We start from the raw sequence: 14,366 nt of genomic DNA, 5'->3' as shown, positions 1-14,366 counted from the left end.
ATAATGTCTCCGCAAGATGAACAGTGAATATGGACAAGTTTACTCTGTTTGTATACTGTAATTTTCTTGTTTTACATAAGTACAACCGGTTGCAGTCAGACAGATTACAGCTTTCTCAGTAGGTATCACACTAAATCAAAGAATTATTCATAAAGACGATATCGAATTCGTCACTGAATTCCCATGTTTTTTGGGACACCCTGTAACTTACAAGCATTCAGTTGTACACTGTACAGTTTTTAATACCCATTGTAGAGCTGACCCAACACGTTTTAAAGATCAAATGAAGGCTGACAAGATTTTAATTGAATTCAATTCAAATTCAATTTCAATTTCAAATTTCAAATTTTTTTTTTGTTGTTGTGTCCGGAAGTACACATAGAATATTTGATTGAAGTTCCTTATACATTTATTACATTTTAAATTTTGTACATTTTGCTTTTCTGCATTGCAGTTAAAATTTAGATATTTACATTTTTTTTCTACATTGTACATTTCCTTCATTGCAGTTAAGATTAAGATTAAGATTAAGTAAGTTNTTTATTTTAACTATTTTTAATCAGACGCCGCATTTTGTAAAACTCCTTTAAGTTTTAACTAATTCCAATATTCAAAACTTAAACTTAAAGATATTCTAAAATTTGGACTTCTAAATAGTTTTAGCTGACATACTCGATAAAAAATTGTCAAAATCTTGATCTGATTACTGCTTTGGTAAAATACATTACCTGATTGATATTTAGACCTGTTATTCTGCACAAAAAATACATAAAATTAAATAAAATCTTTATTTTGGAAAAGCTGTTTTTGAAATATCTGGGTGTATTTTGCTTAGTCGAAACAGACTTGTAAGCTCATAAAAGTCAATCTATGATTAAAGTTTCAAGATTTTATCTTAAATCGATTAAAATTGATTTTTAAAAGAGATTTCATGCATTAAAAATCATTTTTTGGATACTTTAAAATAAGCAAAATTATTATCGGATTTACCTAAATTAAAAGATATACAGCTTGAATACATGTATCTGTATCAGAATACAACATTTGTATGATTTTTGTTAAAAAGCTATGAAATATTTCAAAATCAGAATCACGTCTTGAGCCTTAATTGATTTTATATCTTTTAAAGTCTGATTCAGCTTTATTATAAAACCCACGTTTACATGATTAACGTCTTTAGTATTAATTGATTTTATATCTTTTAGAATCTGATTCAGCTTTATTACAAAATCCAGGATTATTCCGGATATAGATAAATCTTGTTCTGAATACTGAGACACCTAAAAACAAAACAAAATATTATTGTCAGATATCTAAAATTATTTATATATATGTATAAGACTTATATAGTGTGAATGTTGTCCTGTGAGACAAGAGGATTTTGCAAAATTTAAATTGCTGAGCTGGGGTTTAAATTGCGTGAATGGGCAGTTTTTAAATGATAGTCTGGGGTTTAAACGAGGTTACCCGACTATATGGTATGCCTACAATCCGGTCCTGCATTTAAATGCACTAGACTACAACTTTGCACAAGAATAATAATTGTATTCTAACCCGCAATTTGCAAAATCCTGTATTATCATAAGATTGTATTTTAGCAATCATCAGCTATATTTCTAAATTATACATAACTTTTAATTTAGACTTTCATTGAAATATTTGCAGATTACGGATCAACCATCGCTGGAATAGTGAGCATATAAGGTTTGAAATTTAGTCAACCATATTAATAAACGAAGATTCCAAGATGAATTAGTTAAATCCCATAATTATCTAAAAACTTCAATATAACATTGTTCTGTAACAGAAGAGAAAAAAAGAATACATATGTATTTTATTATGAGGATTAAATAATGTTGAGAAAGGAGTACATACAGAAGAAGTAAGAATATAGACAGAACAGGGATATACATAGCAGGATCATATTTATGTACTTCAGTATGAGGATAATAGATATTAAAGATAATTGAAATACAGGAGGAAGTACGAATATAGACAGAACAGTAACATATATAGATACATATATCAGATTTCCTTATATAATATATGATATCATCTACTTAAAAATACTGCATAAACATATTGTACATTAAAAACACAAAAAATACAAAAAAATTATATCGTACTATAAATATAAGATATACGCATATTCCATAAAACAAAAAATACAAAAAAATTATATCGTACTTTAGATATAAAATATGCACATTCCAAAAATACAAGAAAAATACATAAAATATTGCATCGTACAAATACGCATCACTTTTATATGAATGGCTGCGAGTTAGTTTTATAAGATAGTTGAGCAGAAAGAACACGTTCGTTGTATAAAATATGTATGTGCAAAGGTTGTCTATTGTTCTGCAAATAATGGGTTTTGCTTGAGGGCATAACCAGGTTTTGCACAGTCTCTAGTTGGGTCATTAAACCAGTACAGGTTTTGCGCAGTTTCCAGCGGGGTTATTAAACCAGTCTCTAGTGAAGGAATTTAGCACACCCAACTTTTGCACAAAACAACTTAATAAAGTACACATATTATATTATACAAGATATCTAGTGAATATGATGGTTTTATATTGTTAAATATTATAGTGAGCAAATGTGAATGAATTTTAAGATTATTACTATACAATGTGAATGCAAATACGGTTAAATGAATATACGTATTCTATTTCATGATAAATGTCATATATCTGAGACGGGCAATAAAAGTGACTGCTGGAATAACTCCTTTTGATATATAATTACGCAGAGGTAATAATTCACATTAAACTATATACACATTTGTGAAATTGTGTTTTCCGAATTTTAATAATGAAATTTGGGTTAAATACAGAGTGAAAGTTTAGTCTGGAAAGGAAGACGACATTTATATTGATTTAACGTTTAATGTCTTCGAGCTAGCCTCTTATAAATATTTATAAAATACGTTCAAAGAAATTTCTATAAATTTATATTATATTATACCTTGTACATAAAAACTAAAATAAGGTGGATCATGAATGGGATACGTGTACATCGAGATATAACTGTCAAATAAAAAAATTCCTTTCACAAGAGAGATTATACATTTAATATAGTATACATTATACAATTTGTAAACAATTATGCATAGAATACAAAATATTTTGTATAAAATGTAGAAATATTAAAAAGTGTCTTATAAAATCGAGGAATAATGTCCTACAAACTCGTTTGTAATCGGATTTTCAAGATTGAGACCACTTTTTAAATCTACGTATGTAATAAATACAGTGCCTGATAACATAGCTATACTTTTAAAAATACCTAGATAAATTACGTTGTACATTGTACCCGTCCTAAACAGTTTTATGCAACCTCACGTGATGAGGTTATGGTATGCTAATCACGTAAGCAAAATTGGTATACTGATCACGTAATAATGTCGCAAAATAATATTTTAGAGCGGTCGGGGGGTGCACACTGCTCAGCATCTAACAGTTTTAATCAGGTTTTTTTAGAGTTAAGTGCATAAAGAATTTTATTATAAAATGTACTATATAATAAAACAATAGATTGCATAATTGGCTAGAACATTAATTTTATCAAGACTGTGTATAAAGACGGTATATGATTCAGTGTACAGGATATCATTACATTTCATGTACCATCTTTATGTACTGTATTTGTGCTAAACTCAATGTTATACATTTAAGATTCAGCGTACAGGAAATTCAGTACATTTAAGATTTAGTGTACAGGAAATTCAGTACATTTAAGATTTAGTGTACAGGAAAATCAGTACATTTAAGATTCAGTGTACAGGAAATCAGTGCATTTAAGATTCAGTGTACAGTAAAATCAGTACATTTAAGATTCAGTGTACAGGAAATCGGTGCATTTAAGATTCAGTGTACAGGAAAATCAGCACATTTAAGATTCAGTGTACAGGAAATCGGTGCATTTAAGATTCAGTGTACAGGAAAATCCGTGCATTTAAGATTCAGTGTACAGGAAAATCAGCACATTTAAGATTCAGTGTACAGGAAAATCAGTACATTTAAGTGAGAGATCTCAACGCATCTTGAGCAGCTTGAAGTTCGGAAACAAACCTGGAGTGCTGCTCCAAACCTAAAAAAGAAAGTTTAGTAAATTTCCATTTATTCTATTAAATCACACTAAAACTATTAAATATATTTATTAAACTTGATCGAAATTCCCTTTTTTTTAACATAAACTTTTAGTTTTTCAATTTAATTAGCAGTGCCTAGTTGAACAAAAACTAAAAAACTAATGAACTGGATTTTCCTATAGCATGACGCACAAAATTCTTATTTTCCAATAAACAACAAAAGCTTTCTCAACTCTAGTATTCCTTTTTAACAAAAAAGCTTATTAAACTTGAAATTTACAAACAACAACACAATGAAATTTAATTCCCTATGTAAAGAAAAACTAACTATAATTTCCTATTTTTAACAAAAAAAATATTGAACTCTAATTTCCTTCTTATCAACAAACAAGTAATATTAAGACTTAAACAAAATGAATATTTGCAAATCATCTGTTTTACATATCATGATCCAAGTTAATTTAATTTCTTGTGGTAAACATTTATAAAGGATTTTGATGATCATATCGTAAAGAACTGACGAGGTTCAATCCAGACTGAACTAAATAGTTTCAATAAAATGTGAACTAACATCTACTATTAACTCTCTAGTCTCTAAGGCTTGGTCAATCATAAACACCAAAATTAAGCAAACGTGATATCAAATTTAATGAGAGTGGAATGAGAGTCCAATTTGATCAACAAACACCATAATACACTTAACAAGTTAACACTATGGATAATATTCCAAATTACCAACATAGCTAGTATTCATTTTAATACCTGGAATAGCTGGGAAATTTTGTTGTGCAAGCTGAGCTGGCTGAAGACGTGACTGCTCCTGAACACGTGGCTGCTGCTGAACACGTGACTGCTGCTGAACACGTGGCTGCTGCTGGAACTGGTTTTCAGCCTGTTGATGTTTCAGAAGCTCTTCCTCCCAGGCAGTTCGATGAGGCTGGAACTCTGAGACAACCTGAAAAACAAGAATATTATTAAGTCTTTGAAATCTTATAAATCTCTTAATACTACATCGTTCAAATACTAATAAAAAATAAGTTGAGACATGTTGAATTTTATCTAATTGAATTAACTATGTAGCTAAGGGGTCCAGTATAAATATCTAACTTGCAGGTAAAAATGCTACATAAATATTACTGTCTATTCTACTGCTGAAAGTGCCGCTCCTGTACCAATATCAACCCTACTGCTTAAAATACTGCTCCTGTAACAATATCCACCCTATACTGCTGGAAAATGCTGCTTTTTTAGCTCTGTTTCAATACCTTCCGTTATTACTTCTACATATATACCCACCTTTACTACTTCTATATATACCCACCCTACTACTGAATAAACTATTCCAACATTTATAATACTGAATATACTACTCCTACATATATATACCCACCCTACTCCTGAATATACTATTCCTACATATATATATATATATACCCACCCTACTACTGAATATACGATTCCTACATATATATACCCACCCTACTACTGAATATACTATTCCTACATATATATAAACCCACCCTACTACTGAATATACTATTCCTAAGTATATACCCATCCTACTACTTAACATACTACTCCTACATATATACCCAACCCACCCTACTACTATATACAACTACTACATATATATATACCCACCTAACTACTGAATAAACTACTTCTACATATATATATACCCACCTTACTACTAAATAAGCTACGTCAACATATATATACCCACCCTACTACTGAAAAACTACTCTGTATTGATATATTTCCTTCTGCTGGTGAAACTGCTGAGATTGCTAATATTTTGACTGAATAGATATGTAACCTGCTGCTGAAGGGCGAACTGCTGAGTATGCTGCTCCTGTAAGGATCGTAGCTCTGCTTCCTGTCTCAAAACTTCATCTACTCCTGGAGCCTGAATGGAATGAGGATAGATCTTCTTTTGAAGTTTAAAGGGACTGTAAGTGTAATTTCTATGAACATTCCATGCAAAGATGGCGATTCCCGATTCACAACGGTACCCTAGAAACCTTAATATGTAGAAGATATCTTTGTTTTTCTAACTCAAAAAGTGTAAATTTCTGCGATTTTCTCTGTTGATTCTTGTAATCAAAGAAAGCGCAGGTCACTTTCTCGAGAAACCGCAAACGAAAATAAACAGTTTAAAGAAACAAAACATTGATATCTAATTTATACTTAATCAGAAAAAGCTTTAAGGTACCATTGTAAATCGGACATTGCCATCTTTGAGAGAAACTTGTATGTCTAAAAAAAATTTAGCCAACAAAGAATTATTTTTCCAAATGATTAATTTCTGCAACACAATTACAGTTGGAAAACATAAAGATTGAAAAGGGGGGAGGAGGGGGGAGGAAAAGATTTTTTCCTGTGAAAAAAAAAAACTGAAAGCATTTTATAATACCTTTGGATATGCATCAATCTGAGGTAAGGAACCAAAAGGATCTCTGTATATATTTTCATTCAAGGTATTTTCCCGCCTAGGACTTCCTTCATAAATAGAGTCTATCAATGTGTCTATATTTTCAGACTTTTGTTGGCGGGGAAGCTGTTGCAGAATAGAAAGCTGCTGCTGCTGCTGCTGACGAGGAAATTGGGGTTGCTGTTGAACTTGTTGCTGCTGGCGAGCTTGTTGTTGATTTGTGTTGATAGCAGGAAGTCTATTTCCTCTTTCTCCAGATTGTGAAGGGAAGCTTGAAAAACTACCAGTGTTTGCTCGTGGTTGAACTGTTTGACCAAATTGTTGGGATACTGGAGTAGGTTGGGCTGGCAAAGAAGTCTGATCCTGGGGCTTTATCCCATCAAACTTGTTAAAGAATTGACGTGGTTGCTTGCTAACAAGACCAGGTTCTACTGAATCTATAGGTACTGCTGAAGAAGAAATTAGTCCTCTCTGTTGCACCTCTGGTCCAGGAAGTTCTACAGGAACATGAGCAGCGTGAGGATGTTGCAAATGAGTCATTAACATTTTCTTCATAGCATCCTTCCCAACTGCTCCTCCACCATCACGCTCAACAGTATCTGAAAAGCTTGTCAACCCCTCAACAGGAATTAGTTCAGAGTTACCAATCCTTAGCTGTCCTTCTCCAAGGGATAGGCCCAGATCAGCTACATTAAGAAAAATAACCCTGTTTGTAGTATCACCCTTAACACGGAAACCCTGAACAACAGGTTCAGGATCCTTTCTACCCGGTTTTTTTAAACTGGACCTTGTCCTATCTCTTACTTCTAGAGATTGTGTTGGATGACTTGCTGGTTCCTGGAGAAGTTTCAACCCAATATTTTTAACCATCTTGGAAAACATAGGGACTTTGATGCCATCAATCTCAACCTGCCTTGCTGAATTTGGAAAGTCATCTTTGGAATCTTGTTGAAGCAAATTCAGCATTCTGTTTTTCACCATCTTTGAAAACATGGGAACCTCAATACCATCAATATCAACCATGTGTGAAAGAAGTCTTCCATGGTCAGGATGTTTTGGTAGTCTGGCCGAATCTAGGCTGCCCCCTGAACTCAAAAGGCTTAGTCGACTGTTCTTCACCATCTTGGAAAACATTGGAACCTTTATTCCATCCAGCTCAATCATATCATCAGGTACAGAAACTGCAGGGACAGGTAAAACTCTTACGGATCCAGAAGGGAAGAATATGTTAGGTTGATGGCGGATGTTACCATGCGGCTCATCCAGCAGTTGTTCAGACGGTTGAGAAAGCTGTACATGACTGGGCGAATAAAGCTGTCCAGTATTGGAAGAAAGAAATCGTAAAGGTCCACTGGAAGGGCGCTGGACAGAATGAACTTCATCAACTGGAAGATAAATGGATTGATCCAAGCGTACATTATGGGACTGATCCAAACCCGCATCATGTTGTCCAAAGACGTGAAAAGAATTTGGCTTGTCAATGCCTAAAATTCTTTCACTTCTCTCTTCCAGGCCTAAAATGGAAGTTAGCTTTGACCTAAGCTCTTCTGATGAAGACTCAGATGCCAATAGAAGAGATAAACGAGATCGGAGTTCTCCCTGTTCATTTTTCATATTAGGCTCAGATTGATTTGATCTTTGCTGCTCCTGCTCAATTGGTTTAAGCCCAGACTTCTGATCCTGAATGATTGGTCTTAGCCTAGGCTGCTCTAGCTCTATTGGTCTAGCTGACACCTTCTCTAATTGAATGGGTCTCAATCTTGACTGTTCCTGCTCCATTGTTCTCATCCTGGAATGCTCTGCTTGAGTAGGTCTCAATCGTAACTGCTCTGGTTCAATTGGTCTCACCAAAGGCTGCTCTAATTGAATGGGCCTTAGTCTAGACTGCTCCTGATCAATTGGTCTCAAACTAGGCTGCTCCAGCTGAATGGGTCTCAATCGTAGCTGCTCCTGTTCAACTGGTCTCAGACTATGCTGCTCCAGCTGAATTTGTCTTAATCTCGACTGCTCTTGTTCAATTGGTCTCAGACTAGGCTGCTCCAACTGAATAGGTCTTAATCTCGACTGCTCCTGCTCAATTGGTCTCAGACTAGGCTGCTCCAGCTGAATAGGTCTCAATCTTGACTGCTCCTGTTCAATTAGTTTCAGACTAGGCTGCTCAAGCTGAATAGGTCTTAATCTCGACTGTTCCTGCTCAATTGGTCTCAGGCTAGGCTGCTCCGGCTGAAAAGGTCTTAATCTCGACTGCTCCTGTTCAATTGGTCTCAGGCTAGGCTGCTCCAGCTGAATAGGTCTTAATCTCGACTGCTCCTGTTCAATTGGTCTCAGACTAGGCTGCTCCAGCTGAATAGGTCTTAATCTCGACTGCTCCTGTTCAATTCGTCTCAGACTAGGCTGCTCCAGCTGAATGGGTCTCAATCTGAGATGCTCCTGCTCAATTGGTCTCAGGCTAGACTGCTCTGGCTGAATAGGTCTCAATCTTGGCTGCTCTCGACTTGCTGCATCCGTTTCTATAGGACGAATAGAATTGGAATCTGGTTCAGGACTCAATAATGGGATTAACCTTCTCAATCCTTTGGCCTCTTCTGTAGGCAACATTATCCTCTCTTCTACTACTCTCCTGGACTCAAAATTAGGTCTGGCTATTCTTAACAAACCTTCAGGTTTAGGAACTGTGAGATCATTTTCTACTCTAGGACGCTGAATTTTGTTTTCTTCAGATCTCTGAGCTTGGGAAAAAAACCCTGCCCGATCCCTAAGCTCAGTTTCTAACAAAGCCTGCACGACCTGGCTCTGAATAGAGTCTAGAAGTTCCTCCTCAGGTCTCAACCTAGCATCCTGTGTATCCACCTCTTCAGGTTGGAACCTTGAGCTAGCTTCAGGATCTACATTAGGTCGGTCTCTAGTAGGGTTTACAGACAGTGGACGATTGAACCCAGCACCTGGCGTAAAAATTCAACTATAAAAATCATTTATGAAAACATTAACTCCTCTAATACAAGCTCGTAAACAATTTCTTAATATCTGAGATAACAAAATGAAAACGTAAAAAATTAAATAAATATTACCCAGAGAGTTACCTTTCGAGACTTCGGCTGCAACTCCGCCAAATGCTAACAAAAAAATATGTTAAATTAAAAAAATCAAGAACTAAAATAGACAAGTAATTTTAAGCTAACTTTTTATTAAATTAAGGAGTGCCAAGTAGTCATAAAAGATTAACCAACAGCTTTAAAGGGACCGTTCACTTATTTGGGTATTTTCAGGGTAAACTAAACAGCCTATTCGCTGTTGATTAGTAATAGTCTTACTTTTCAAAGACAACTGTGGCCGGAGAAAAAGCCGATTTTTCGTTCAGAATTCGAGCGCAAAAGGGACGGTCCCTCTCTATAGACACTAATTGATGTTTTTTTTCAGTATGTTGTGGATCAAAATAAATTTCGAATATAAAATTAAACTGTAGTATCTAATCGTTAATTGTAAATGTCATTATTTTTTAATTTTTGTTGTTTTTTAACTTTCTATTTCTAAAATAACACTATTTTATCGCATTCAAAATTGTGTATTGCCTGTGTAAAAAGCTGAATTGAACGCGGCATGACAAATGAAAAGTTGTGCACATGCGGGAAAAAATTTACAAAATCTACGAACCTAAATACGAGTAATGATTAATTGATTGTCGTAGAGACGTCGTCTTTGTACACACATTTTACATGTTTTAATGCGAAAAATGTAAATTTCTTGCTAACTCAAATATCAAAAGTTTTCATATTTTAGTACATAATAACGAACACATAATGACATTCAAATATAATAAATTTAAATGTTATTGGGCTGCTGTTACTGAAAAAAACATCAAATAGTGTCTATAGAGAGGGACCGTCCCTTTCCGCTCGAATTCTGAACGAAAAATCGGCTTTTTCTCCGGCCACAATTGTCTTTGAAAAGTAAGACTATTACCAATCAAGAGCGAATAGGCTGTTTAGTTTACCCTGAAATTACCCAAATAAGTGAACGGTCCCTTTAAGAAACTTTTTTAATTGTTGGATGAATAGGGGAAAGCAATGTCCTTGCAAAACTGAGGTAAAACAGTAATTTGTGGTTATATATGATAAAAAAGAAAAAGGTTCGTGGTTGACGTACGGTGGTAGGCGATTATATCAATATAATGAAGACGACTTTAGATTATAATTTTGATTCATATCAAGCTTTAAACAGCAAATATACACAAAAACATGGAAACAGAGAGAAGCGTTAATTATAAAAGCTTCTCTTTAATTGCATGTAAACTTGTAATTCGAAAAAAGCACGTTAACAATAAACTCGAATAAAAAGTAGTCTCCATTATAATGGATAATCGCGTAATAAACTAATTGAATATAAGAGAAGAAAAAATCCATCCTAAATATTGAGATTATTAACATTGATCTAATAGTGGTAAATTTTTCCCTTAAAAAAATATTTCAGCCGTGTATAAGTTTAATCGTTCAAAAATATTTTTGAATGTTTGTAGCATTTTTAACAACCTACCTTTGCGGCCTGGTCCAAAAAATGATGATCTCCTAAACCCCGGATCTAAATATCAAACAGAATGTGAGATTTTATAAGAAAATTTGGAACTTGGACGACCATGAATAAGGGTTTGATGAAAAGGTAAATATATAAAAGTATAATATTTTCAAAACCATGGTACAGCAGTTTTTGTTCTCATGAAAGGGACAGACCGGCTATGTAAAGTAGTTAAACAGAGTATGCAGTGTTGTGGACAAAGTCGACGTTTAAAATCATGAATTTGGGCGAGTTTGTTTTCAGAATTGGGATTTTTTAAATTATTGAATAACGACGACGAAAAATATAGTAAAAATTCTTAAGTAATCTAATTAGATGTTTAAGAACATATTTCTCAAAAGAAATTTGTCAATAAATCGAAGTTAGAATTAATTATTTCCTTCAATTATATTGATTTTTTTATTTTCTATGAATTTAATCGGAGATTTCTTCAAACGTCGTCTTTTTAATAAAAATTCCAGAAAATCTGCAGAAAATCTGCGATTAAAGAGAGATAATAGAAACTAAAAATTGAAAAAGATTACATAATTTTTATTTTCTCAATCTGTTCCTTATCAACTATTTAGTTTACTGTAGAATCGTGTTTACATTTTTTGTCGTCGTTAATTAATAATTTAAAAAAAAACAATTCTTAAAACGTATCCACCCAAAAGTACTATTTTGAACGTCGACATTAACGAACTCAGGGTTTACAGATCTTTTAATAAGTTTTATATTTCTCAAATGAATCCTTAAAGAATTTGTCCACAACACTACATACTCAGTTTAACTACCTTACATAGCCTGTCTGTCCCATTAAACAGAAAATTTCTCAAAAAGGAAAACATCAAATTTTTAATTAAGTTCAAACTCGGAAAGAGGCACATTAACAGACTTCAAGCAAATTTGGTTCTTTTTTTGCAATTTGGTTCTTTGCATTTTGGTACATTTTTTGCATTTTGGTATACATTCTGATTGAAGATAATCCTGCGCTTCAAAACATGATTTAATTAGAATGTCAGAATAACCAAATCTTAACATTTTCTGAAGTTTAAGGATTTAATTAAGAATTAAAAATTAAGCTTTTTAAATAGCAACAGTATTGAAATATTTAATTGAAGCGGATCAAATTCATTTTAACCTCTAAAGAAAAATAACAATGAGAAAGGTTTATGAAAAGAACAAGTTTCTTTCAACCAAGACAATCTTTACAAAAGTACTATCCAATTGAGGCCTGAGCTGTGTACAGGAAAAATGATCTGAAAAACCTTAAACTTCGTTCTGATGTTAGATTGACTAACAGGTAGGTGTTAACAGGTAGGTGTTGAACACCTACCTGGTATTTGAATATGATATCTCGGCGAAAAAGCTTTAAAAACCAGGAAAAATGGGGAAAAATTTTTTTTCCCATCATTTTTTATTTTACTTAAAAATTTCATTCAGATTTTTTCAAGAATTAAGACAGGATTCCCAAATGTATTCAAATTGGCCAAACTCACCCACCTTTGAAATGTATCTATATATAAGTTGTAATCTCTGTTTGTCTGTCCGATCATAAATCAGGAACCCCCGGACATATTTGCCTCAAATTTTGATTAGAGAACTATGGAGACTCGCAGGAATGTTCTTAGCTCATGAATTTGAGATTCCAAGGTAAGTGAGTAGACTTTAAAATATTTAGTTTCCAGGGAAAATCGTTCAAGTGGGGGTAAACGGCGGGAGAAACTTTTAGTAACCTGGGCAGCGCTGGGTTCCCAAGCTAGTTCTATTAAAGACATAAGCCCATAGTTCAGAAAAATATATAATATGAAATTACAAATTATATACAAGGTTATCCACAAAGGATTAGACTGAGACGACCAAAAACTCTTTATATAATTATTGCCGGCGCTTTGTCATTATAGTCCTTCAATAATTTGTCCTACTGTGCGGGGACAACTTCATTTGTCCTACAAAACATTTGTTCTACACATTATTTGTCCTACAGATCATGTAAGTGTTGTACATATTACACGAGATATTGCACTTATAAAATGAAGTTGACAAATAAATGCAGCAAATTATATCTAAGATCAAAGACGACCTTCAAAACCGTCTTGCTGCTGTCCTGTTTCGTGAGACACCCTGTACATAATTCGTTTTTATCCTAACTAGGCTTTTTGGGCGCTTCGTGACCATCTTCTATTTGCTCTCTTTGTATACATTGTAAAACAAAAACAACTTTCGTGGATTTTAAAATTTTTAAAAATCGAATTTTGTTAAAAGTAAATTTTTGTAAATTCGATCATCCATAACCCTTCCCAGGGTCACGAGAGGTCCCACACAAAAAATGGGCCCTATCGGTTTATATAAATAAATGATGTTGCAAACTGACCAAATCTAATTGATTTTACCTTTCTGTTGTAAACCTGGATCCAGTTTAACTTCTTCCTTCTCTCCGGAGCAAACTTGAGCAAAGTAAAATTAAATAAAAAAATATATATTCCTATAATTGCGTACTATATTAATAATAAAAATGTTTAAAATTTCGATTATGTAAACTGTACAGTCTTTATCAGAAATCGGGAATTAATTTATAATTAATCAGACGACTTTACAATCTTAATTTAGCACATGATGAAACATTATCACAAAATAGCCCTAGAGTCCTGCCATTTCTAAAATAAGGTCTGCCGTCTTTGAGCATTTTAAATTACCAGAGATATATATGCAAAGACGCCTGATTAACTGTTAATTAATTCCGGGTCTTTCTGATTAATGACTAACCAAAAAAATTAGCTTTCCTCAAACTTTTTTTTAGCTTTTCTCCAAACTAAAGGAAGTGCAAGGGGACAAAGTCGTAACACTATGTCGCATATTCTAATTTAATCCTTCCGTGAAGCGTGACACTATTATATTTGTCAGACGAGGGAGGGAACCCCCGGATGCCATGAACCTCCGCACTGCAGACATGAGCCTCCCGGATTTGCTAGGCAGACCGAGCATCCGCCATGCAGCAAGAGTTTCCGCTATGCAGTAAACGAGCCTCCGCTATACATCATAGCTTCCTGGCAACTCGAGGTTTTTACATGTTATATAGAATTTTTTTTTCATTTTTTTCAACATAGAGGCACAAGAATTTTACTTAAGATTAATGTTTTTTGATTTTCATGATTTGTAACTTAAATGACTCATAAAAGTGGTTTATAAGATTTACGTTATTCAGTAAAAAACTTCTTACGCAAGTAATTGGAGGCTATTTTGAAATTCATTTCTGAATTGAATTTAGTTTATTTTGTTTTATCTTTGATTCAA

At 33.6% G+C, this 14,366-nt stretch overlaps 1 protein-coding gene across 1 annotated transcript in view; it reads left to right on the top strand.

Moving 5' to 3' along the window:
• The first annotated feature begins 11,139 nt into the window (after positions 1–11,139).
• Positions 11,140–14,366, top strand: part of LOC111714305 (WD repeat-containing protein 47) — a 49,419-nt gene continuing 46,192 nt past the window's right edge. The window contains exons 1-2 of the mRNA XM_023489387.1: positions 11,140–11,177; positions 12,672–12,725. Coding sequence (XP_023345155.1) covers positions 11,155–11,177; positions 12,672–12,725 — 77 coding nt within the window. The 5' untranslated portion in view covers positions 11,140–11,154. The remainder of the gene's footprint in view (positions 11,178–12,671; positions 12,726–14,366) is intronic.

The sequence above is a fragment of the Eurytemora carolleeae genome, unplaced genomic scaffold (genome assembly GCF_000591075.1).
Source record: "Eurytemora carolleeae unplaced genomic scaffold, Eaff_2.0 scaffold569, whole genome shotgun sequence".
NCBI classification, from domain to species: Eukaryota; Metazoa; Arthropoda; class Copepoda; order Calanoida; family Temoridae; genus Eurytemora; species Eurytemora carolleeae.
This window is presented reverse-complemented; position numbering and strand designations above follow the sequence as displayed.